General features: G+C 39.5%; 1 protein-coding gene across 3 annotated transcripts in view; it reads left to right on the top strand.

Annotated features, from left to right (window-relative positions):
* TTC28 (tetratricopeptide repeat domain 28) overlaps window positions 1-27,715 on the top strand; it is an 810,203-nt gene that overhangs the window by 749,724 nt on the left and 32,764 nt on the right. For all 3 annotated transcript variants that reach the window (XM_077461413.1, XM_077461412.1, XM_077461415.1), the window contains one exon: window positions 26,132-26,311. In XM_077461413.1, coding sequence (XP_077317539.1) covers window positions 26,132-26,311 — 180 coding nt within the window. The remainder of the gene's footprint in view (window positions 1-26,131; window positions 26,312-27,715) is intronic.

Below are 27,715 nucleotides of genomic sequence, written 5' to 3'. Positions count from 1 at the left end.
TTCAGCTGGAAGTGCTGTTACTGACGGCATCTCCAGGTAAGAAACTTTGCGGTACTTTTTATTCTTTGGGAGCCCCAACCTCTGCCTTCTGTGAGGAGAAATGTCACTTACCAGGAGAAATAAAAAAGAAAGTATGTCAGAATAAAGGTTTGTATGTATTTCAGGAGGCCAATGTTTTGCAATGGCAAGTCTAGTACACTTGAGAATATGACATCATATTTGTCTTTCTGCCACCATGTGAACTCTGTGAAGTGGGACTCAATAATATATTGTGGTACCTCATGTAGTAGGCCTTGGTGGCTTTGAGGAGGGACATATATTATGAATGCAGACAATGTGTTAATGTGGTCTTACTTCTAAATTAAGAAATCTTTCCTCAGGCATCGGTCAGTTTCAGACTTTAAAGCGGAGCTCCACTTAAAAGGGGAAGTCTCACGTTAAGCACTCCTCGCCCCCTTCTCTGCCACATTTGGCATGTCATTATTTTTTTTGGGGGGGGGTACTTAATTTACCACCTACTACCCTGTTTCCCCTAAAATAAGACCTAGTGTGATTGTCGGTGTTGGCTGCAATATAAGCTCTACCACCCAAATAAGCCCTACTCTGTTTCCTCAAAAATAAGCTCTACTCTGAAAAGAAGACCTACAAGGTCTTTAACTAGGGCTTATTTGGGGGGTAGGGCTTTTATTGCAGCTATCACCGACAATCACACTAGGTCTTATTTTAGGGGAAACAGGGTACCACCTAGGCTATCCGAGCGGAAGCACTCCCCCTAACTATCACCCTCCCTCCCTGCATTCTTCTGGGACACGTCACAGGTCCCAGAAGATTGCCGACCATTCAGGAGGCACAGCGGGACTCGTGCATGTGCAGAACCCACCCGGCTGTGAAGTCGCAAGCTGTCACAGCCGGGGTGCCCACATTTGTAATGCCGGATCCGGGGAGCAGAGAGGGAGAGAATCGAGGGTTCGGGCGGCCACATCACTGGACTGTGGGACAGGTGAGTGTGTGTTTATTAAAAGTCAGCAGCTACACTTTTGGGGTAATAAACACAAAAATGATGGGAACTCCGCGTTAAGGACAGTTTTGAAACTGATTGGTGGCAGTTCTTAGTAATAACACATTAATACATTACACTTTTTGTTATTTTTCAGAAATTCTATTTTAACCACTTCCCACCTGGCCAATGTATATATACGGCGGGTGGGAGCCGCCTGCTCCTGATAGGACGTTCAGGAACGTCATTCAGGAGCAGCGGCGCGATCCCGATGTGCTCGTGTCACCCGGACACGGCACATCTCAGATCGGCAGGAGGGCTCTGTGATTGGCCCTCCTGATCACATGACGGCCGTGTCCAATCACGGCCGTCATGTGATGTAAACAAACAGCCGGTTGCTAGGCAATCGGCTCTCCTCTCCTCACACGGAAGTCACCGCTGAGAAGAGGAGAGCAGAACGCTGCAGCCGGCTGATGATCAGTGAGTATGGGCTGCTTTTCACAGCTTTTTACTCACTGATCATCAGTGTAGTGTAAACACACAACACACCACACAGTGAAAACACAGTCCCCACATATGTCCCCAAAACACACATGTCCCCAAAACATACATGTCCCCAAATAATAAAAACACATGTCCCTAATAATAAAAACATGTCCCCCACATATGTCCCACTAAAATCACATGTCCCAATGATTATCTGCACACATATGTACGTGATCACCTGCACACATATGTACATGATCATTTGCGTACATATGTCCGTGATCACACAAACCAATTATTATACACTTAACGGAATTTTTTTTACCAAAAACATGTAGCAGAATACATTTTGGCTTAAATTTATGACAAAATTTGATTTTATTGGATTTCTTTTCAAATAGAAAAAAGAAAATATTGTTTTTTTCCCAAATTTCCGCTTTTTTTGCGCTTATATCGCAAAAAAAAAAAACCGGAGTCGTGAATAAATAACACCAAAATAAAGCTCTATTTGTGCGAACAAAATGATAACAATTTCATTTGGGTACAGTGTAGCATGACCGCACAATTGTCACTGAAAGCGCTAGAGCGCTGAAAGCTGAAAATTGGGCTGGGAAGGAAGGGGGTGAAAGTGCCCTGTATTGAAGTGGTTAAATGGCATTTGCCAGATACTGTATGTATGCCAGATACTTGTATTAAAGTGTCTCCCACTTACTAAGGCCATTGTATAACACCTAGCCTGTAAGCTAGTTGTTTGACAGTGAAGCTAAACCTGTTTAATGATTCCGCCGTGCTAGTGCTGGAATGTGGCCTGAAGAGTAGATCATGCTGTTGGATAATGAAAGGTTCTTATACCTTAGCAGCTGAAGTGACACAAGCAAAATGTAAATTAATCATGCCATTTTTTTGTATAAAAAAAAAAAAGTTATGCTTTACTCCTTTATAGTAGGAAGAAACACTATTTCCTGAAGTAGAACAGGATGATCTGCCATAAATTAATACATAAATGCACAAACAAAGATTTCCCCAGAAAATTCTGCGAGTTGTTTGTTACTTTTTATATGCATATAAAATAAAAGTCATGTATGGTACTAGCAAAAGTGTGAAAGACTAATATATATCTGAAGGGTTCAGCTGCTTCTTTAGTGCTGTCCTTGGTTAGATGTTTGTATTGATTGCAATGTAGAGCAAGAAAAGACCCTAGTGTGTAACATTTACCATTTACGTTTCACATGGGACAAACCCTGATTGCTTTCTACAGCCAATATTTGTGATGTCAACCTGGATCAATAACCAGCAGTGATTCAAGGAACTTCTGCTGATATGAACTGAATCGTGTATACAAAATCTGCTACAGAGCTCAGGGAACCTGCCACAAACCTGTTATATTCAAACCTGTATGATGAACAAAGTGGAAAAAGAGAAACAGAGGCAGGAAAGGAAGGCACTGGAGCCCTTGCACAATTATGTTAATTATGTTAACCTTACCTAAAGCTGGAAATACACTAGAAGATTTTGATATGAATATTCGTATGAATACCCAAATGAAAATTCTTATTAAATTTGATGGTTTGACAAATGCAGGTTGAAATCACTTCAAAATTTGGTTTTCTTTTAACATTCAATTTTGCAATGAATGTAATTTCCCAAACAAAAGACACATTTACTGTGGGTAAAAAATTTCCATCCAGCTCCTTCAAATTTTCTTGTTAAAATGGTCAAAAATGAACATCGATTTGACGACACTAATGCTTAGAAAGTTGAATAAACATTTTTAAAATGAAACATTTTGACCAAAATTCCACTAGTGTATGGTCAGCGTTAGTTTTCCCTCCTCAGGTGATGACAGCTCTATGCTCTCTGTTGCTGCTGCTTTGCTGCCATCTCCTGCACCTTCTATGTATCTGCCATCTCTGTTCTTTAGCCATTGGGTGGTCAGAAATGCATTTGCCCTGGAGCCTGCACCATAGACAGGATACAAACCAAAATTCTAGGGGGGAAATTAGTCTTTTGTCAGAAGAGACTTACAAAGTTTCTTCCATTGAATGTCTACCTATCAATAAATGTTTTTTATGTGAAACATCAGTTCTGCTTTCAAGAGAGGTTGTCTTCAGTGAAAACTGCAAGTAAAAGGAGTCAATAGATACCAGCAATGTAAGCAGCCAAATTGCTTTGAAAATCTAAAAAAATCTTGTAAAAGTCCAGCTTGGCTGTGCTTTCTTCCATCCCTCTGGTTTTTGATCCTTCCCATCTTGTTAGAGTGCCAATTGAGAGGCATAGGATATGGGACAGGGTTGTCCCACCTCCCATGCCTCCTATATCTCCTATGCTGCTGCATTGCTGCACCTTCTATGCATCTGCCATCTTTGTTCTTTAGCCATTGGGGGGCCACAAATGCATTCGCTCTGGAGCCTGCACCATAGGCAGGATACAAACAAAAATTTCTAAGAGGGAAAGGAGTCTTTTGTCAGAAGAGACTTACAAAGTTTCTTCTATTGAAAAAGTCTACCAAATGTTTTTTTTAATTTGAAACTTCAGTTCTGCCCTTAGGAGATGTTGTCTTCGGGGAAAACTGCAAGTCAAAGGAGTCAATAGATACCAGCAATGTAAGCAGGCAATTTGCTTTGAAAATCTCAATATTTCCTGTAAAAGCCAAGCTTGGCTGTGCCTTCTTCCATCCCTCTGGTTTTTGATCCTTCCCATCATGTTAGAGTGCCAATAGAGAGGCATAGGAGGTGGGACGGGGTTGCCTACATAGAAAGTTTTAGCTGTCTGTATCTACATCTATTAATTATTTTGAGTTTTCTCTTCTTATAATCATAATCTCAGGTGGAATTGTATAGTATGGGTTCACAATAAAGAGACACGCATGACAAAACAAAGCTTTTTTTAAAAAAAAGGTTACTGCCTACATTATGTTTTTGTGAAGCCAATTCTAAGCATACCCTATTGCTCTTCATGTCTTCTGAACCATGAAGACTAGGACTACCATTCTCTGGGGCTGCCCTTTTTCCTCTGCCAACTCTGAAGTATGTCTTGTGACATCTCTCAGAATTTTTTTTTTTTTTTTGTCTAAACTGCAGTTGTGCATGTAGACAAAAAATTTAGGAAAAAGTTATGCAAGGCTTGGTATTGGAAGAAGTTTGGCATCAAGCTACCATATGCTTTTGATTCTCATCAGCTTTCTTTCTTATTTTATTTACTTGAACATCTGCTTTCATTTTCAGGTTTTAACCACCTCATTGATCACTATATGTTTCACTAAGAAACATAAATCAGGAAGTAGCTGAACAGAAAAGATAATACAAAAGGCTATAAAAAAGTTAATGAAATTACATAGGGCAAAAAAACACATTCTGTTATTTATCGTCCAACATTATCACATTGATTTCAGTTGCTTTGTCCCTGTAGTGCTCCATGACACAGATTCCCTTTAAAAAGACAATTTGGTCATGTGTTGACAGCAAACATCATGTGTAAAAAGAATTTTTTTTCCTCAGCAATCTACTGTGGTATCTCACTTATCTTGGGCTAAAAGTTGGGTGGACTCCTTATGACCTCTCGTCAATATTCTTATTACCCATTGTATCCATAAGAACTTCATTCACACAGAAGCCAATAAGAAAAAAAAAAAACTGTATGTTAGCTACGACATTTGGAATATAGCATAAAATAGGATTACCTTCCCTAATCATAACATATGAGAGACAGGTTGCATGGCATAATTGTATTAATTTAGTGATCTTCCCTTATGCCAAAGAGTTTCCTGTATGTAATTCAGGTTACATCTCCTAATGCCACGTACACACGACCGGACTTTCCGGCAGACTAGGTCCGAAGGGATTAGATCCGTCAGACAATGCGATCGTGTGTGGGCTAGTCTGATCGTTTTTTGGAAAAAAAAAATCTGATGGACCTAGAAATAGAACATGTTTCAAATCTAAATGCATTTTATAGCATTGATTGTTGTATGAATGCCAATGGTCCCAAAAATGTGTCAAAAGTGTCCAATGTGTCCACCATAATGTCACAGTCATGATAAAAATTCGCAGAACACCACCATTACTAGTAAAAAAAAAAAGAATAATAATAAATATGATATAAATCTATCCCCTATTTTGTAGACGCTATAACTTTTGCGCAAACCAATCAATATACGCTTATTGTGTTTTTTTTTTTACCAAAAATATGTAGAATAATATATATTGGCCTAAACTGAAAAAAATAGCTTTTTTTAAAAAATAAATGGGGCTATTTATTATAGCAAAAAATACAAAATATTGTGTTTTTTTCAAAATGATCTCTCTTTTTTTGTTTATAGCACAAAAAATAAAAACCGTAGGGGTGATCAAATACCACGAAAAGAAAGCTCTATTTTGTTTGGGTACAATGTCACACGACCGTGCAATTGTCAGTTAAAGGGACGCAGTGCCGAATTGCAAAAATTGCTCTGGTCTGAAAGGGGGTAAATTCTTCCGGGGCTGAAGTGGTTAATACTGCTTTAAGCTTTCTTCCAACACTGGTTTTCTATGCTCTCATGTCACAAGTACTGGCATAATTCATTGAGGCTATCATAAATTGCAGTGACAGGTTTTTGCCTGGTTTTATATTGTTGACCACAAGATGGGAAGTGTGTTTGTGAGTTAAAAAAAAACAAAAAAAAACATAAAAACATAAAAAACACAGATCATAATAAATTCATGCTACTTAAAATAAGAGCTACATATGTTAACAGCACTGCTTGTACAAGGCTACTTTACCATATGCTTGAGATGAGAAAGCTTTTAAAATACATTTCGGCTTTATGAGGAAGCATTTGAAGTTGTATAATATAATGTGGGAATTCGTTTTCTACTCTGTAGACTTAAAACTGCGACTCGGAGGAGTAATCATTGTACTTTATGGGAGAATACACCTTATTTAATTCTTTCCTGCTGTATGAAAAATAATTTATTAGGCTGATGGCATTAAAAAGGCAGGCTTATTATTGAAGAAAAGATGGTTTGGCAAATCAAGCTGCTCGTCTTTTGTTCCCACTGTAATAGTGTATGTCTGCTTTCAGCTTCTGAGTACAATAAAGTTTGACGGACATGTTTTTTTTTTTTTATGGAGGAAAAAGCTCTATCTATGGTCTGGACTACATTCAATTGCTTATGTTGTCGTCTTGGGTTATTTTAATCTACTAAGTGCAGTATAATAAAAATTATACATGAAAAGACACTCTGTATATCATTTGCCATGTATAAGAGCAACCTGAAAGCACAATATTCATACAGCAAAGAAAGAAAATGATGATATTACAAGAAGTGGAATCACTTATGGGGAGACGGTGGTTGCAAAATTATTTTTTGCTCTATAAGTTATCTTAGGTTTGATTTGCACTCCCCTTAATTGGAATTTTAATGCCGCGTACATACGATCAGTCTTTCCGGCAAACTTGGTCTGGCAATTCGGACAATTAGATCGTGGGCTCCAGCAGACTTTTTTTCCCCAAAAGTCTGACGGATCTAGAAATAAAACATGTTTCAAATCTATCCGATGGACTCATCGGGAAAAAAATCGGGGAAAACCGTTCATCTATGTGCTAGTCCAACAGACCAGATACGACGCAAGGGCAGCTATTGGCTACTGGCTATTGAACTTCCTTGTTTAGTCCCATTTACGTCATCACGTTCAAAACAAACAGATATTTGAACGGACTTAGTCTGGTCGTGTGTTACCAAGTCCGTTCGTTCAGAAAGTCCGTCAGACCTCCGCCGAACGTCCATCGGGAAGACCATCGGACCTAGTCCATCGAAAAGTCTGGTCGTGCGTACGCGGTTGTTGACTATATAAATATACACTCACCAGCCACTTTATTAAGGTACACCTGTTCAATTGCTTGGTAACACAAATTGCTAATCAGTCAATCACATGGCAGCAACTCAATACATTTAAGCAGCTGGACGTGGGGAAGACAACATGCTGAAGTTCAAATTGAGCATCAGAACGGAGAAGAAAGGGGATTTAGGTGACTTTGAACGTGGCATGGTTGTTGGTGCCAGACGGGCTGGTCTGAGTGTTTAAAAAAAACTGCTGATCTACTGGGATTTTCACACACAATGATCTCTAGGGTTTACAGAGAATGGTCCGAAAAAGAGAAAATATCCAGTGAGCGGCAGTTGTGTGGATGAAAATGCCTTGTTAATAACCACTCGCTACAACCAAGGTAGGAAAAACATCATCTCGGAATGCACACACATCGAACCTTGAAGCAGATGGTCTACCGCAGCAGAAGACCACACCGGGTGCCACTCCTGTCAGCTAAGAACAGGAAACTGAGGCTAAAATTCGTACAGGCTCACCAAAACTGGACAATAGAAGATTGGAAAAACATTGCCTGGTCTGACAAGTATCAATTTCAGCTGTGACATTCAGATGGTAGAATAAGAAGTTGGTTTAAACAACAGGAAAGCATGGCTCCATCAATGGTTCAAGCTTGCGGCGGTGTAATCGATATTTTCTTGGTACACTTTGGGCCCCTTAGTACCAGTTGAGCATTGTTTAAACACCACAGCCTACCTGAGTATTGTTGCTGACCATGTCCATCCCTTTATGACTACAGTGTACCCATCTTCTGATGGCTTCTTCCAGCAAGATAATGCCACCATGTCACAAAGCTCAAATCATCCACCACTGGTTTCCGGAACATGACAATAAGGTCACTGTACTCCAATGACCTCCACAGTCACCAGATCTCAATCCAATAGAACACCTTTTAGCCCCTGTACACACGGTTGGAGATTTCGACAACCATATCCGTGGGATTTTGTCCGTCGGATCTTGTCCGAAACTGTTGCATACACACGGTCGGACAAAGTTGTCGAAAAATCCGATCTTTCAGAACGTGATGATGTAATTTCGTTACGATGGGACTACATTCAGGCTAGTAGCCAATAGCTTTGATGTAGGAATTTGATCTGAGCATGCGTGGCACTTAGTCCGATCAAAATTCTCTACACATGATCGGAGTATGTCTGATCGGCCCAGTTGGTCGGGAAATATTTCCAACAAGTTGGAAAATTGTGTCCGACGGATATTCCGACGGAATCAGTCCAATGCATACCACACACAGTCGGATTATCCGACAACACGGTCTGATAGGACACATTCCGATGGATTCTCCGACCGTGTGTACAAGGGCTAAGATGTGGTGGAACAGGAGATTTGCATCACGGATGTGCGACAAATCTGCAGAAACTGCGTGATGTTATCATGTCAATATGGACCAAAATCTCTGAGGATTATTTTCAAAACCTGTTTGAATATATGCCATGAAGAATTAAGGCAGTTCACCTTGCATACTAGCAAGGTGTAACCTAAGTGGCCGGTGAGTGTATATGGTCTACTGTTTATACAATGTTATGTGTAATAATATATTTTACAATACTGGATAAATATACTGAATATACATAGTTATTGTGGCCCTCTTAGCAACTTTAAATATCTGCATTAAAAACATTCCTGATATGTCCTGTTATACTGCAACAGTAAAAATTATATTAAAAAACAAAAAAAAAACTTCACTTTTATTTATTAAAAAGCAGCCCTTGAAACTCTGGTCAGGTGACTCTGCCTTGGCAGAAAATTTGTGATAGCTTTATTATACAAATGGTAAAATCTTTTTTCCTACATGTAGCTGATGTCCTTGTGTCCTTAGTACAATCCATGGGAAATACAAAAAAAAATAAAAAAAAGCAGTTGAGTTGCCAAATCATTCTTTTGACCTTGAATATAATCATATGTATTTATGTACGCATATTAATTAGATTACGTCTATGGCATCTTTTCTTCAAACTAACCTAGTTTTTCTAATCTCTCCTTACATATGAACACTCATTTAATTATATTATTTCTATTATTATCTCTATTAATCCCGCATGTTTGTATTTCCTAAAGAGAAGTTGATGGTGTTATAAAAATCTACCATAATTATGACACTTATAATATTACACATTATAGGTCGTTATTTGTTACTGCCCATTGTACTTTACCACTTCTCCCAACATGACCTTATTAAAAAAGTCATATTGTAGAAGGATAAACCTAGACTTTTTCATGGAAGATTAGAGACTTTTTAAAGAAAATCTTTTGCCCCATGCATGGTGGTCCCATGGCACATTAAACTCCTTGTGCATTATGCCAGGAGAAGGCAACCTCTGCACTCCAGCTGTGGTGAAACTATAAATCCCATCATGCCTCTGTCTCTAGAAGTCATGCGTGTGATTGATTATGCTGTCAGATGGTGACTATACTGGCTTGGCAGTGCATGTACAGTATTGAAATCCCAGCTTTTTATCATCTGACTGTGTACTTTAAGGCTAGGTCTACCATTTCAGATGGTCACTCGTGCACGTTGGGGCGATTCCAATCTGGCAGTGCCAATACCTGGCTTACGTAGGCATAACAGAACACAAGTTGTGGAGTAGCTGTATATTAGACGTGTATGAATTTACCATATGATAGGATTATTTACACATTTTTTTTCTCTAGTTATTATTTAGCAGATTAATACTTTTTTTTATTTATTTTTTATGTTTGTTGTATTTTAAAGTAGATTTAAATGTTTAGCAAACCCAAAATAATACTTCTTGTGCTGTTTATTGCTATATACTGCTTATAATGTCTGTAGAACGAAAACTATCTATTTTGCCTGCAGTAATTGTATTTATTTGATCTAATGATCAGAACTAAAATGTTCCTGCATTATTATTATTAGAAGTTTGACTCAGTTCAGTTAAATTTTTGTTGCAAATCATCCCTATATTTGTTCAAATGATGCTGTTTTGTACATCAAAAAGATCAAAAACCCCTCTGTTACCTAAAATGCTATTGTTAACAGCTTTTATCCACAGACACTGAGCATGAATTAAGTGGTATTGTACCCTTGGCATGATACCAGTATTTGATTGAATTTTTGCCTTGGGTGATCTATACGCTATGGTTCCTCAAAGCGCTGTGTCCTTTGCTGTCATCATCTAAGCAACACTTTCACTGACTGCGTCTTTAAGAAGTGCACAGCATAAAACATAAAACATCACTGAAAATTAAATCAAATCCCATTTCATCCCTCAAGCAGAAAAAAAAAACTTCATTTGTAAAGCTTCCAACATCTAAATGAGAGCAAATATATATGTATGACTGTAGGTTATCAGCTAAAAAATAATTTATGTCTCTTATGGTTATTGAGGAGACAAGGAAAAATAAATGAAGACAATACGAGCCAAGGGTTTTACATAATTCTCACAATAGACCTCAGTATGTATATGGGCATAGTGCCCTCGGCCCCTGACTGAGTCCATCTTAGTTTAGTTTTTTTGCCATACAGTAATTTTGTTAATTCTCTAAAACTGTTGAGCTGGTCATATCATTTTAGTTTGGGATAAAAACAGATCATGAATCTTCAAACATGAAGAAAAAGAGAGCCTGCAAGTATAGTTGCACATGACATAAGTCTTCCCTAGACAAATGTGTGGACCTGAGGTCACAGCATGACTGGGTGTTTCAAGCAGACTGAAAATATTTTTGACTTGCAGAAAAGTAAGCTAAAAGATACGCACAATTTTTTTTTTTGTTTTAAGGTTGTTATTGCGTATTTGGATAGACACTGGTAATCTAAGGGCCTGTTCTGAACTTCTTGATGAGTTTTGTTTAAATCAGATGGATTTTGCATTCAGGTACAAGTTTGTGGAAGTGCAGAACAGGTCAGGAGGAGGCCAACTGCGGGCTGCAATGAATTCTGAATGTTCCCAGAAGTATCCCATATGAATATCAAACTGAGGCTACCAACACAAGTCCAAAGCCCATCAAAACAGGTCTTAGGTATCTCCTACTATTCATTAATTTATAAAAAGAATTTAGAACATAAAGTGTGACACCCTTTCTTTGTATTGCCTACATTGGAGAAAGGAAAGAATTTGGTATAATGGTGGTCAGATCTGGCCACTGAATTCTCGAAAAGATGTCTGAAGCTAACAGATTTTGTAGACCCTCCACATTACTACAAAACTTTTTTTTTTTTTACATAGATTGCTATCAGGCAAACATATTCTGCTTTAACTCTAATGCCCTGTACACACGATCGGACTTTCTGACAACAAAACCGTGAATTTTTGTTTGAAGGTTGTTGGCTCAAACTTGTCTTGCATACACACGGTCACACAAATGTTGGCCAACAATTACGTACGTAGTGACATACAAGACGTACGGCGAGCCAATAAAAAGGAAGTTCAATAGTGATGCATGATTCCGAGAATGCGTTTGGACTTTTGTCTGATGGACTTGTATACACATGATTGGAAAATACGACAACAACATGGGAAATTTGGGAGCATGCTAACCAACATTTGTTGGCGGGAAGTCCAACAACAAATGTCCAATGGAGCATACACATGGTCGGACTTTCCTCCAACAAGCTCACATCCAACATTTGGTTTAACTAACTAAGGGAGTACACATGCTCATTTTGCAATGTCCATAATCACTTAGCTTAGCGGCTAAGTATATACTTTAATCCAGTCGTGTCCAAGGCAAGCAATGTGCTTTGTTAAGTGACATTCTCTGAAGTAGGGGCATCAGTCTACCCAATCTAGCACTATATTAAAAAGCCTTACATCTATCCAGGGTAGCATCCTGGACTGGTACACTTTGCCACAGACCAAAATATGAGCACACATTGAAAAGGACGCTGCCTTTCCATGGGTCCCTATTAAACATCATTGAGCACTGAAAGAGCATCCTTCTTTAGGCGCAATGATAGCTGTTATCCAATTAAAATACAAAATGGAGTAGTGCTATAAATACATTAGCTTATTAATCTTAATTTGTTTCAAATAATAATAAATAACATGCAAAACAAATGTCCCAAGTCCAAAAGTCTTTATGCTCCTTCCTTTTTACAATGCGCATTCAAAATCTTGCAAAAGTGTTCATTGCTGCACTCTTTCACCTTCTGTGCACTTCCACCAGTTTAACTCTCACCTTGAAAATATGACCCACATACAAATGCAAGGTAAAAAACATCTTGTGTGTCCTTTAAATCGAATCATCCATCCTCCACTAGGATATGGCACTTACACTCCACTTCTCCACTTTTCATATCTAAGACTACATGCTATAGGGGTTATTTACGAAAGGTAAATCCACTTTGCACTGAAAGTGCACTTGGAAGTGCAGTCGTTCTAAATCTAAGGGGTAGATCTGAAATGAGGCTCTGCTGATTTTATCATCCAATCATGTGCAAGCTAAAATGCTGTTTTTTATTTTCCTTGCATGTCCCCCTCGGATCTACAGTGACTGCACTTCCAAGTGCAATTTCAGTGCAAAGTGGATTTTTCTTTTTCGTAAATAACCCCCCCCCCATGTGTCATATCTGTGAATTTATGTTGACACCCTGTAACCTGTTTCTACATCTTGGAAATTATTGAGATTGATTTACTAAATCTGGAGAGTGCTAGATCTGGTGCAGCTCTGCATAGAAACCAATTAACTTCCAGTTTTTTGTTTGTCAAAGCTTAAAGTATAACTAAAGGCAAAACTATTTTTCAATTTGTTCAACTCTTTAATTGAACAAGCTGAAGTGGATTGGCTACCATGCACAGCTGCACCAGATTCTGAGTGATCCAGTTTTTGTAAATCTCCCCCAATGTCTATATGCATGATGTCATAAATAAAGAATTTGAAAAGTGACATTCTCTTCTCCTCTGTAAAATCCTCCACAATTTCTGCAGATCACCCCTAAACCTGGTTGTTTGCTTTACGTAAATTCCTGACTTATAAGCTAAGATATTTGTGATACCTTTCTCAGTGGCGTAGCTAGCACATCTGGTCACCGGGGCTGGACATTTTTTTTCACCAATCCCCCCACCCCGTGCCACAAGCAAGTATGTAGCAGACAGTACAAACCTCAGTTTACTAATTTTAATAAAATAAAACTCTTCCATTGCATATCCTTTACTACACATAGCTAACTTTAAAGTGATATTGAAGTCTTGTTTTTTTTTAAACAATAAACATGTTTTACTTAACTGCTCTGTGTAGTGTTTTTGCACAAAGCAGCTTGGATCCTCCTCTTGGGTCCCTCGCTGGAACCCCTGGCCTTACCTTCTTTCTGGGTGCCCCCACAGAAAGCAGCTTGCTATGGGGGTACCAAAGAAGGCACATCCTTTTGCAGATAAAACAGCTTTCATATATGTATTTCACCATTATATTTAGTTGTTTTTCTTCAGTTTAGCTTTTCATTAACCTGTCATATAACTGGGAAATGTAAAGGTTATCTCTAAGCAAAACAGTTTTTTTTTACTTTTTTTTTGATAAATTGGGGGAAGGTTCGACCCTTTGTCAAATTGCTGATTAACCACTGCTGATAAAACTCATATTTTTAACTGTTACTTCTCAACTATTAAGTTTACTCAAGGTTGCTTCAGCAAAGAAAGTGTTAGAAATACATTTTATGAAAGTGTATGCCTCAGATGTTATTATTACCCAGTACTCCCTTTGATAAAATTCCTATGGGAAAACCGACACTGAGAATTGATGGTGTTGAAGGCAACCTAAGATAGATCTAAGACCGCAGTATCACATTCTTTAGTCAGCAAAATATTCTCTGTTGAAGTTAATTAGATATTAAATTATTCACAAGGACATTGTAGGATGCAGGTCACTCTGTTACAAGTTTTTTGAAAACTAGAAAAAAAAAGAGTAGCACTAAAGGAATTTCATTAGGTGATGCAGGTCATTGAAAGTAGCAGCACCAAATAAAGACAAATTAGAGTAAAATTTCTGATCTTCCTCTGAAGTATGTTGAAGATTTTGTCTGAAAAAAGCAACCTTAGTCTGGTGGGGCCACAAAGATCTTTTTATACATGACAGATTCTGATAATTTCCCCCCATTGACCTGCAAATGCACTGGATTGCCTCTCCAAAGCAGCCTATCGGGGATCTGTGGAACCTTCGGATTTGTTAGTGGTTCTTTGATCAATTAACAGTTTTTGTCTCTCAGATAGTAACCACTAACACCAATGATCTTTTTAGCTATTGATAGGAGAGTAATTTTCCCCCTGAGAACAGTATTTATTCTCACTGGCCACCAATGTTAGATGCATTATTCCCACTGACCACCAGTGTAATGGGGCCCTTCCTCCACTGACCACCAGTGTAAAGGGTCCTTCTCCCAGTGATCACAAGGGTAATAGGGTTCTTCTTCTATTTACCACCAATCTAAGAGGGCGTTACACAGGCTACCAATTTGGGAAGGCACTGTACTAACAATGAACTACCAGTGTAAGGGGCTCCTTCTACACTGACCACCAATGTAAAAAGATACTACACTGACCACTAATGTAATGGGCACACTACACTGACAACTAATGTTAAGAAACACTATACTGAAAACCAATGTATGAGAGCATTTCACTGACTTCAAGTGAAAGGGGGCCCTACACTGACCGCTAATGTAAGGGTGCACTATAGGCAATATTTACTAAAATTGGTGCACACAGAATCTGGTGCAGCTGTGCATAGTAACTAGCTTCTAACTTCAGCTAGTTCAATTACGTTTTAACAAAACAGCCTAGAAGCTGATTGGTTACCATAGATATCTCCACCAGATTCTGTGTGCAGCAGTTTTAGTAAATCTCCCCCTTTGTGTCCAGTGTAAGTGAACACTACACTGACAGCCAATGTAAAAGCACTATACTGAGGGAGCATTTAGCTGACCAACAGTGTAAGGGGACCCTTCTCTTAAAGTGGTTCTAAAGCCTTAAGGTTTTTTACCCTAATGCATTCTATGAAAAGCGAGTTTCTGTGGGGGGCACTTGCCAAAAAGGAGGGGCATGGAGTGCCGGTGGGAGACCCCAGAAGAAGAGGATCAGGCTGCTTTGTGCAAAAGCAATGCACAGAGCTGGTAAGTATGACATGTTTGTTATTTTACTAAAAAAAAAAGGATTAATTTCACTTTAATGGCCATCAAAGTAAGAGGGTCCTCTATCTACTGACCACCAATGTAAGAGGAAACTATAGTAGGTAGGTATTTTACTGATTACCATCAATGTAAGGGGGTCCTTCTCCACTGAGCACCCATGTGAGGGGACGCTACAATATTAATTGTGTATGTTTCCTTTCTGCCCATTTATTTTAAAATGTATTTCTTTTCAAATTAATATGATGCTATATGGGCTGCCTGATGGTCCCTTTGAGCTTGTTTCTACTTCTCTGGCCATTGATGGACATCATGCCAAGATAAGGGATGAGAGGTTGAACCTGATTGCCTGCAGGGACCAACTGCTGAACATTGGCCCTGGAATCAGCACATGGAAGAGAGGAGGGGGTGATTGATGGGCTTTTTAGCTGTGGAGAGTGTGGATAGAGAAAGATAGGGCAAAAAGAGTGTTGCCATACCGAGATCCTGGAAAGAGACCTACAAGGGGCTGCTGTGCAGGAGACAGCTGTGTATGCAGAGCAAGCTGCTGAGTGGAAAGCCTGAGTGCTAGATATCAGGATTGTGTGTGGAGTAGAAGAACCACAAGGGGAACCAAGCTGCAGAGAGTGCTGCTGTGCTAAGAGGGGGGACAGTGTATTGTATGTCAAATGATCTTTCTGGGTGTGAATCACAGGCGCAAGTTTCAGGTTGTGGTGTCACCACTCACCTAGGCTCTGGGGAAGAAATCTATACAGTATAAGTAGTGATAGTCCTTTTGGCCAACTGCACATGTGCTAAGCTTGCTTGCTGTTGCTGAACTTTTCTGCCACCAGGAGAATATGCCCAGGACACTTTGGGGGTGTTTGATTGCGGATTACAAACACTCTCCCTTTAAGTGTAAGCATAGCATTTAAAGACATGCATTTTTCTTCCGCTTTTTTTGAACTGAAAAACTGAACAAAAGAGGATCAGTGTGAAAGCAGCCTTGATGTACTGTAAGCTGAGGTATAGAAATTATTAGCTGGGATTTCCCGGGACCTGAAAGTTCTTTCAAGGGTTCCAACATGTTAAAGGGGTTGAGAAAGGCAGCTCTAGCGCTACTGTCAATAATTAATATGCAAAACTGGTTTGAGAAAATTTGTCACCTGTGGATTAACGTTTTGCACACACAGCAAGTCAGCAATTAGAATGACATATTTCTGCTACTTGTCAGTTTCTGCATCAACGTTTTAATGTTTTAACAATTTCACTCTGGGCATGGCCATACTGCAAAATTTCTCTGCAGCATCCAGGCACAGAGCAGCACATCCAAGTAGCCATCATCCACTTTTTTTCATTTAGCCGATTTTCTTTTATTTAAATATGGAGACAAAAGTCTCCACATTTAAATAAAAGACTATTTACTCATCAATGGCAGCATGTATCAGTGAGTTTACAACAGGGGGGATTTGGCACCAATTTCCATCACGGAAATTTCCATCATACACTGCTGCCCCACTAATTTCAGTTACTTAGAATGTGTGCCCATGTGAACTTATCCTTAAAGTGGAGTTCAACCCTAAAAATCATTTTTACATATTTACAGTGTATTTATATTATTAATAAACATTTGGGGGAGATTTTTTTTTAACTCACCAGAAATGCCCTGTTGCTATGTAGTGGCTCTTAATTTGTTTGTTCCGCAGAGCTCCGCATCACTTCCTCCCTCGCTTGTGCTCCTGGGAAATGTGAGTCACCATTTGCTAGGAGTCAGTGGGCAGTACAGTGAGCAAAAATCATGTTATTTCCCAACAGGAACTGACACCATTTAAGGCGGATCACATGTAATTTGCCATAACAATGTGGCGGGACCTTCATCCGTCGCCGCCCGTTGTTATGTCAACTTTCTAAACAATCGGCGGTACGGCCAACGGAGCATCGTGCATGTGCAAGATCGAGAGGCGCATGCTGGTTACCCTGCATGCACCTCTTCATTGCAAATCCAGGAAGAGTTTGTGATTGCGCCAACAAGCATCATGACAACAACTAGAAGAGGATTTTTCAAATAGTAAGTATAAAAAAAAGTATAAAATTAAGATTCACTAGCAAACATATATAAAGTTTATTGGGGTTATTAATGTATTATGATTGGATGACTGAAAATAAAACGGTGGCCAGAACTCTGCTTTAAAATGGCAGTTCACCCAAAACCTAACTCTGAATCTACTTGCAGCCACATCATAAAACTAATCTATTTAACCCTGTAAAGAAGAAATCTCTATACATACCTCTTCTGAAGCCGATGTGGTCCGGTCTCCAGCAGTGGGTGCTGTGTGCATGAGAGAACTGACAACGGCTGGGAAGTGACGTCACCCATAGACTTACTTCGAGGCTTCCGTTGTCGGCTGCCTCTCCTTCACACGCCTACACACTGAATCCACCACTGATAGCTCAGCCTGGGACCGGAACAAAGCAGCTGCAGAACAGGCAAGTATAGTGATTTGTTTCTTTACAGGGCTAGATAGATTAGTTTTAGAATGTGGCTGCAAGTAGGTTTACAGTTAGTTTGGTGTTGGCTGAACTTCTACATTAAGCTTCTTTATTTCTAATGAGTGTGGGGAGTAGAGGGGGCTGTGCATTTTGAAAACAACTTGAACAACTTGAGTGCTTATGCTGTGAAGTTTGAGAATGAATTGTTCCACAGTACCTACAGCTACAGACGGCAGTGAGGGTTTGTTTTAAAGCATATTTACTGTTTATTAGGAAAATGTTAACACTTGAATGTCCATAGCTTGGACACAAGAGGACAAAGTAAAACCAAGCTCCCAACTGTCCCAAATTTGGAGGTAACTGTACCTCTTTTAAACTAAAGTCCCTCTGTCCCTCTTTCTCTCATTTGATTCTAGTAATTTACCTATAGAAAAAAAAAACACTATCCATTTATATATATATATATATATATATATATATATAAAGGCCAGTATGGTGGCCTGAATTTATGGGAGGAGCCCGGGGGGTATTTAACCAGCCCTCTCGCCTGCGGTCTTTGTCGGTTTCCTGTGCGCGGTACGACGTCACTAGGCCGACTCTTCGAAACTCATTAGTGTCCGTGAGTTAGCGCTTTCGTGGTTTTTCAAGGTTCTCGTTTCCGTTCGCGATTCACATACAGCGCGTCTGTTTCGGCTGTCGCAGGTAGGGTTTTTCGGTTGACTTGTCAATTCACACATTGTTAAATGTCTCGTCACTAAACCTCGATATCAAACTTACAAATCATTCATAAAACCCTACACACAGCCGCAACGTCTGCCTATTACTCATAACGTTATCATACCAAACATTTCTTTGTTTTGTGTACCTCACACCGACGTGAAGACACAGCTTCATTTAAGCGTGTCTCACTATTTATGCTCCGAAACCTTTGTGCTTCGAAGTTCAGCCAAGGGTTTCGATTCATTCGTAAAAACCTTTGCCCCAGTCATTCCTCCAAGTCCAGCAGTCGCATCCAAACATAGACTTCTTGCAATCGTCGCAAGCAGATGTCCAGGTACAAACGTATTGCAATCATTGCTAGCAGGCAGTTCTGGCAAGCTCAGTAGATTGCTTTAGGAAAAAGACCTGGATACTTTCCTAAATGTACATAATATAACGGGGTACTTATATTTATAGGTAAAGTTGATCCAGGGAAAATCCGATTGCCTCTTGGGGGATCAGGAAGGAATTTTTTCCCCTGCTGTAGCAAATTGGAGCATGCTCTGCTGGGGTTTTTTGCCTTCCTTTGGATCAGCTGTGGGTATAGAATTTGGGTATGTTGGGTTGTGCGATATTTTGTTTATTTAATTTGTGGTTGGACTGGATGGACTTCTGTCTTTTTCGACCTAGCTAACCACGCATCCTACCATAACTCCTTGCAATCGTTGCAGGCACGTACTCTGGCGTAACTCCGTGTAATCATTGCAGGCACACATCCTAGCATAACATCTTGCAATCATTGCAAGCACGCATCCAAACACACATTCAAGCACAACTCCTGCAGTCTTCGCAAGCACATGCAGTAATACGAACTTCTCACAGTCACTACGAACACATCTCCAGTGACAAACTCCCACGCAATCATCGCAAGCACACGTTTAAGCACAACTTTTGCAATCATGGCAAGGCACGCAATTTAGCATAACTTCTTGCAATCGTTCTTTTGCAAGCATATTCTCAGTGGCACACAAACTGGCTACACATCATTTTCAGCGGCACTTAATTGGCCACTTGTCTCCAGTGGCTTTTTCATACAAGCCACTCACAGTTTCCTGTCTGTCATCTCTCCCTTAGGACAGTTGAGTTCAGCTTCTGTCCTGCACCAGGTATTGTTTGCACCACACAACTGGTTTCTTCTTGTAACACTATCAGGCTATACCTAGCCAGCGTCCAGCATTTCTTATTCTTACAGGACCCCGGAGAGCCATCTGTCTTTACGGCCCATACAGAAAGATCCCCTCTACGAGGCATCCAAGGCATCAGCTCTCACGGACACAGGGCCCCTGTCAGATCCTTAATTTAGATGCCGTGGCAATAGCAGGCCTATCAATGTCAGAAGGTTCCGTACTGCATGGATTGGTATAGCGATGTTTATACCATCTACGATGCCCCTGTCACCCCTGGTAGTGGTAGATGCCGCAGCCTCCACAGGCTTCGCTGCAATTTTTGGCCACCATTGGTTTACAGGACCATGGCCTCAGGGATACTCCTAAACCCTGCGTTACCTGGACTTCCTCCCTCTTCAAGCTATACCCGGTCATGACAGCCTCTCGACTCTGGGGTCATATCAGGACAGGCTGTGGCTTTCACCACCGACAACTGGACCAAGGTCGATCTTGTTGATGAAGCCAGGTCTGGATCACTCTGAGTTATGTCCTTCCTGCGCAGGCTGCTGCGGTTATCTTGGCAGCACCAGTTTAATGTCCACTGTATGTTCATTCCAGGCTGCCATCTTCTGGGACAGGTCTACTATCTTTACTAGTTCCCATTTGGCCTTCTCCCCAGCCTGCTCATACAAACAACCATTTACTTAGCCTACTACAGGTTCTGATGGCCTAGCAAGTTCACCTTCAGCAATCCCGCAGGCCAAGTTCTGTGTAGTCGTCACTTGGCTCGCTACCAACACCATTTCATCCTCCACCTTGCAGTGTCTACAACCCAGCAATCTGGCTCCAGGATAGATGTCCATTTCTATAGAACAAACAATGCCTGGTGTCCAGTTACCATACTCGAACACCTACTGTCACTCCTACCGGAACGCTCAAACTCTAGTCCCCTGTTGCCTTTTCCGTGCTAACCCTTGAGTGCCTGCCAGTTTTCCAAACACGTGGGGTTCTTCTACGCAGCTTACACCTCGACCCCAGTCCGTACCATGGTCACTCTTTAGTATTGGAGCAGCCTTGGCAGCATCTTTGCATGGGTCCCAGGTCATTAAGAGATTAAGGGGGTGGAACTCTGCCTACCTCGCCCAGTACATCTCCAATCCTCGGGTGGAAATGGCACAAGCATTCACCAAACTTGCTCAATAAATTAAGCTAAAACTAATAAAACTACACCCCTACCTGAATGTTTTTGCCCCCTTAATTTGGTATACCGACCATCAGACCAGGGCACACTTCAGGTCTATTTCATGTTGTAAGTCTTATGCTCAGTCTATTTGTTCATATCCGTATCAGCCATAGGGCTTCAACCATAAGTAGGAAGGCCAGTATGGTGGCCTGAATTTATGGGAGGAGTCCGGGGGGGTATTTAACCAGCCCACTCACCTGTGTCAGTTTCCTGTGCGCGGTACCCACCCTCCCATCCCCTTTTCAGGGCATTTCTCATATTCATTTCTCTTTACAAATATTCATTTCTAATCTAGGGTATGCCCCCTTATTTTGGTATACCGACCATCAGACCAGGGCACACTTCAGGTCTATTTCATGTTGTAAGTCTTATGCTAAATCTATTTGTTCATATCCGTATCGGCCATAGGGCTTCGACCATAAATATATATATATATATATATATATATATATATATATATATATATATATACAGGCACACCCCACTTTTAAGTACACAATGGGGTTTATTTACTAAAGCTGGAAAGTGCAAAATCAGGCTCACTTCTGCATGGAAACCGCTTCCAGGTTTTATTACCAAAGCTTAATTGAACAAGCTGGGGTTAGAAGCTCATTGGTTTCTATGCAGAAGTGAGCCTGATTTTGCACTTTCCAGCTTTAGTAAATAAACCCCATTGTGTACTTTAAAGTGGGGTATGCCTGTATATATATATATATGTATGTATGTATGTATGTATGTGTGTGTGTGGTTTTTTTTTTTCACAGGAGTGTGTCCTTGTCTACAGAATCTGGTGCAGCTGTGTATAGTAACCAATCATCTATTTGGTTTTGTTGGCAAATATTAAAGTGGTTCTAAAGCAGAAGATTTTTTTTATCTTCATGTATTTCATTGAAGGTAAAAAAAACCTTCTGTGTGCAGCAGTCCCCCCAATACTTATCTGAGCCCCTGTTAGATCCAGCAATGTTGCACAAGAACCTCTGCTGTTCGGGACTCTCCCTCTTCATTGGTTGAGTCAGTAGCTGGCGAGAGAGGGGACAGGCCAAGCCACAGCTCTGTGTCTAAATGGGCACACAGAGCAGTGGCTAGGCTTGAGTGCCCCCGTAGCAAGCTGCTTGCTGTGGGGGCAGGAGGGAGGGGCCAGGAGCACCGCTGAGGGACCCTAGAAGAGGAGGATCTAGGCTGCTCTGTGCCAAACCACTGTACAGAGCAGGTAAATATAACATGTTTGTTATTTCTAAACAAAAAAACACTTTAATATCACTTTATATAAACAAGCTCAAATTAGAAGCTGATTGCAGCTGCACCATATTCTATGTGTACCAGTTTTCGTAAATCTTCCCCAAAGCTTGTACAAAAAGCATTATCATCCAGGTGTGCATAATGCAGCATGTTGTCAGAAAACAGTCCTAGCTTTTCTGAAGGAAGCATGATTTATAACACCCAATAGCATACTCTTACCATTTGCAAGTTAAATAACTAGAACAATGCATTTTATAACAAAGCAAAAAAAAAAATGACCTGTCCAAATATTCTGATAATGCCTCCACTATCTATAATGCAGTCTGAATCTGATCGCTATTTGCCACTTTGCATCTGCCTTCTGTTTCTACAGTAGAGCATTGCAGGCAAAAAAATGAAAGCAAACATGATGGACATATTTATTTATGTATAAACATTTCGGTTATTTAATATGTATTATGCAGGTCAGCAATACATGCTTTTTTGATGTATGTTACTGTCAGATGTTGCCCCTATTTGCTTTGTAATGCTGTGCATGTTTGTCTTATCAGCTCTCTTGTGTGCTATATAAATCTATAAATATATAAATCTAGCTCCCCCTACATTAGTATGTACGGTTATATAATTTGTAAAGAGCGTAGGTATTTTTTCCCTCTGCTGCATAAATATTAATATATATTTGCATGGTCTGATTTTAAGGAATTTATTTTACTTAATGACTGTAAATGGGATGAAAATGCAAATGCTCTTTGTTATTCCATTTGCGCAGCTCTCGCATGCTGCCTCCGTAAAGCACAAGAGCAAACCTCAAGGGTTTCTTCTAAATTGGAACTCTGGGTAGGCACTTGTCACTATGACTTACAGTAGCTGCTAAAAGTTACCTGGAGCTAATGCTTTGAGAGCACTAAGTCAAACGTAATATAGAAGGAAAATATTTCTGGAAAACACTTCCCAGTAGTAGGAAGATACTTCTTGTCAGCTCATACTGTGCAAGGAGAGGAAAGATTGAGCAAATGCTGGTAAATTTAGCTTTAGAGAACGGAAGCAAGTTCACCGTGGGCTTTGGTCTATGGATGCTTCCCTAAAGGAATCATTGGTTTTTGTAAACAATTTGTCAGAATGGAGTGAAGAGGTTTCTCATGAAGTCTCCCGAGGCTGCTTAATGTCACCATGCCTGACCCTAAATCTCTTTCTCTAGCACATTCGCCAGTGTAAGCTAGAAATGCAAAATGAGCACAAGTAGGATATTCCAGTAAATTATGTACATTTCTTGGGAACACATCAGCACCGCTCTAAATATGATGTGTTAGGCTATCATGTCATGATTATGGATGACACTATATGCCAGTGATTCTCAGCTTGGAGTGGGTTTAAAATATTCACAAAAACACTATATAGTGTAAAGAATAAACAATGAAATGCTAATATGCTTCTGGAATTGAGAGTATTGCTTTCCAGATGGTCAAGATTAGAAAGGGCCAAATATTTGGGGATATCATCATGCTTTTATTTCTTTTTTAACCTTCAAAATAAAAGGGAATATCATGTGTTTTGTATTTAGTGGCTTGTATTCAAGATTAAAGTCATTTTTTTTTGCTAAGGAAATATGAAATGTTGAAATGTTGCATATGAATAGTGATATGAATAGCAATAACACAACAGGATAGTACTGAGTAATAACACAACAGAGTAGTGCGGAGTAATAACACAACAAAATAGTACAGAGTAATAACACAACAAAATATTGCAGAGTAATAACACAACAGAATAGTACAGAATAATAACACAACAGAATATTGCAGAGTAATAACACAACAGAATAGTGCGGAGTAATAACGCAACAGAATAGTATGGCGTAATAACACAACAGAATAGTATGGAGTAATAACACAACAGAATAGTGCGGAGTAATAACACAATGGAATAGTACAGAGTAATAACACAACAGAATATTGCAGAGTAATAACACAACAGAATAGTGCAGAGTAATAACTAAACAGAATAGTATGGCGTAATAACACAACAGAATAGTATGGAGTAATAACACAACAGAATAGTGCGGAGTAATAACACAATGGAATAGTACAGAGTAATAACACAATGGAATAGTGCTGAGTAAAAACACAGCAGAATACTGTGGAATAATAACACAACAGAATAGTACAGATTAATAACACAGCAGAACAGTACAGAGTAAAAACACAACAGAATGCTGCAGAGTTATAACACAAGAGAATAGCACTGAGTAATAACACAACAGAGTAGTGCAGAGTAATAACACAACAGAATAGTACAGATTAATAGCACAACAGAATAGTATAGAGTAATAACACAGCAGAATAGTATAGAGTAATAAGACAACAGAATAGTACAGAATAATAACACAACATAATAGTATAGAGTAATACCACAACAGAATAGTACAGAGTAATAACACAACAGAATACTGCAGAGTTATAACACAAGAGAATAGTACTGAGTAATAACACAACAGAGTAGTGCAGAGTAATAACACAGCAGAATAGTATAGAGTAATAAGACAACAGAATAGTACAGAATAATAACACAACATAATAGTATAGAGTAATACCACAACAGAATAGTACAGAGTAATAACACAACAGAATACTGCAGAGTTATACCACAACAGAATAGTACAGAGTAATAACACAACAGAATACTGCAGAGTTATAACACAAGAGAATAGTACTGAGTAATAACACAACAGAGTAGTGCAGAGTAATAACACAACAGAATAGTACAGAGTAATAACACAACAGAGTAGTGCGGAGTAATAACACAACAGAGTAGTGCGGAGTAAAAACACAACAGAGTAGTGCGGAGTAATAACAAAACAGAATAGTACAGAGTAATAACACAACAGAATAGTACAGAGTAATAGCACAACAGAATAGTATAGAGTAATAAGAAAACAGAATAGTCCAGAATAATAACACAACATAATAGTATAGAGTAATACCACAACAGAATAGTATAGAATAATAACACAACAGAATAATACAGAGTAATAACACAACAGAATAATACAGAGTAATAACACAACAGAATAGTACAGAGTAATAACACAACAGAATAGTATAGAGTAATAAGACAACAGAATAGTACAGAATAGTAACACAACAGAATAGTATAGAGTAATAAGACAACAGAATAGTACAGAGTAGTAACACAATACTATAGTGCTGAATGTTGAATAATAAGGTGTAGGTTGCCACGATCAGATTTCAGGGGTGTCATATCATAATAATAAAGTAATTCTTGTACCTATGTGATGGCTGTATTAGTTTCCTTTTTTATGCTTTCTTTCTTCTATTTTCATTTGGTGATCCAGCTAGCAAGTCCATCATTTTTCAAAAGCACAACCTCTCCAATAGAACATATCCGTTTACATGGATGAGACAAACAACCTGTGATCAGCTTTTATTTATTCATCATGTAAATCAAAGGAAAAAAAACTGTTTGCTGATACTGTTTATAAAGTGTGAGCTAGAGTTTGGTGTTAATTTGTCTAAATGCTAATACGTTTAACACTACCATGACCCCCCCCCCCCCCCCAGACTAACAGTGCTGCTGCCTACTGTACCTCCTGTGCTCATTCACCCAGAGTTATGTCTCACTAATACTGGAGGTGTGTTACTGGTCAGGTCACCAGGTGAAAACAGAAGGAAAAAACCCAAAGAAAATAAAACTGATGACATCTAATGATTGGTAAGCTGCGATATAGTACATTGTTGGTTTTGGGCTTAATACAGCTTTAAGTACACAAGGCAGAATTTAACAATAGGAATGAACTAATAATTAAAGATTTATAAAAAAAAAACTTTACAGTGAGCATTTTTATCTATATTTCCTTTAAGGGGTTAATGCATTCAAGTGGTCCAGTGGGAAGACATCGGCAGCTGGTGCTGGTCTTGGAAGGAGAACTTTACCTCATCCCATTTGCTCTGCTAAAGGGCAGCTCATCCAACGAATATCTTTATGAACGCTTCAGTCTGATTGCTGTTCCCTCCATCCGATCTCTGAACATAAATTCCAAGGTAAGAACCAAGTATATTTGATTTAGTTCTGTCTCCAAATTTATGATTCATACAGATGAGTAGCTCCAGGTTGATTTCATTTTCTGACAGTGCTAAAAGCAGAAGTAAAGTTCTAAATGTTTATAGCAGAACTGTAGGCAAACTCCATCAATAATAGTTCAGATATTTATATAAAATCTAACACAATGCAATATGATAAATATGGGCATTCAATAAAAATAACTGACAGAAAATGATCTGCAGATCCAGCCAGGGACTAGTTATTAGAAATCAGGGATAAACACTGATGTCCCAATACTAATAAAGTGTACCTGGTTTTCTGAAAAAATACAAATCTGTCCACTTGCTCAGAGATTTTGCAAAATATATTTTTATAGTTACTGAGTATTTTTTAGGGGTCTATGTATTAAAAAAATCATTACATGAATGCCCCAAGCATTCACCTGGCCCTCACAAATTATGGTCGTATTTTCCTGAATATGTTGATTTCCTATGCTTGTCAGCTTCATCTAGTGGCCACAATTTAGTGTTTGCCTATTGGACGTATTTCAGAAAATGATGTATAATATAATTTCATAGGAAATCAATATTTTAGGCAAAATATATCCAGATATCGACTGATATAAATCAAGTAAAAAAATAATAATAATGAGACTGACTATGAAACATGCAGAATATAATTTTTGCTCGTCTAGATGCTGTATCATCCATGGAATAGCAGGAATCTCAAATTTAGGTAGTTTGCATATGCTGCAACCAGGGCAGGACTTAGGGTGGTGGGGGCCCCTGGGCTTGAGAAACTTTCCGGCCCTACCTTCTATACATTAACATATTTATTGGCGTATAACACGCGCCGGCGTATAACATGCACCCCAAGTTTAGGAGGGAAGTTTAAGGAAAAAAAACTTTCGTTTTAAATGCCCATCAATGCAGCCTTGTCCAGTGTCATTGCAGTCTTGAAGTTTAAAAATGGAGCCGCAGAGATACAGAGTCCTGTGTATCTCTGCGGCTCTCGGGTCCTCTTGGCAGCTCTTGGCGGCTCTCGGGTCCTCTTGGCGGCTCTCGGGTCCTCTTGGCGGCTCTCGGGTCCTCTCGCAGTCCCGAGCTGAGCCAAGAGTAGCCAAATGTACTTGGCTCGGCTCACAGTCACGCCCATTCCCTGTGTTATGTCCATCATAAGGCAGGACTGGGCGTACATTCGGCTATGTATCTCGGTGGGGCTCCCTATTGGGCGGGGCCCATGGGCTTGAGCCCAGTCAAGCCCAATGGTAAGCCCTGCCCTGGCTGCAACCTTCAGCTAACCTATGCCAGTTTCCCACCAATGCGCCCACTTTAAAGCATGCTTGCTAGTCCTCTGCCACCACAGACATTTTTGAATGTGCAGCTATAATAGTCTCTATACAT

This window comes from Lithobates pipiens, unplaced genomic scaffold, assembly GCF_037356315.1.
Source record: "Lithobates pipiens isolate NorthernLeopardFrog02 unplaced genomic scaffold, aLitPip1_a1.2 Scaffold_3, whole genome shotgun sequence".
Classification (NCBI taxonomy): domain Eukaryota; kingdom Metazoa; phylum Chordata; class Amphibia; order Anura; family Ranidae; genus Lithobates; species Lithobates pipiens.
Note: the sequence above shows the minus strand (reverse complement) of the source record. Positions and strands in the feature narration are given on the sequence as shown.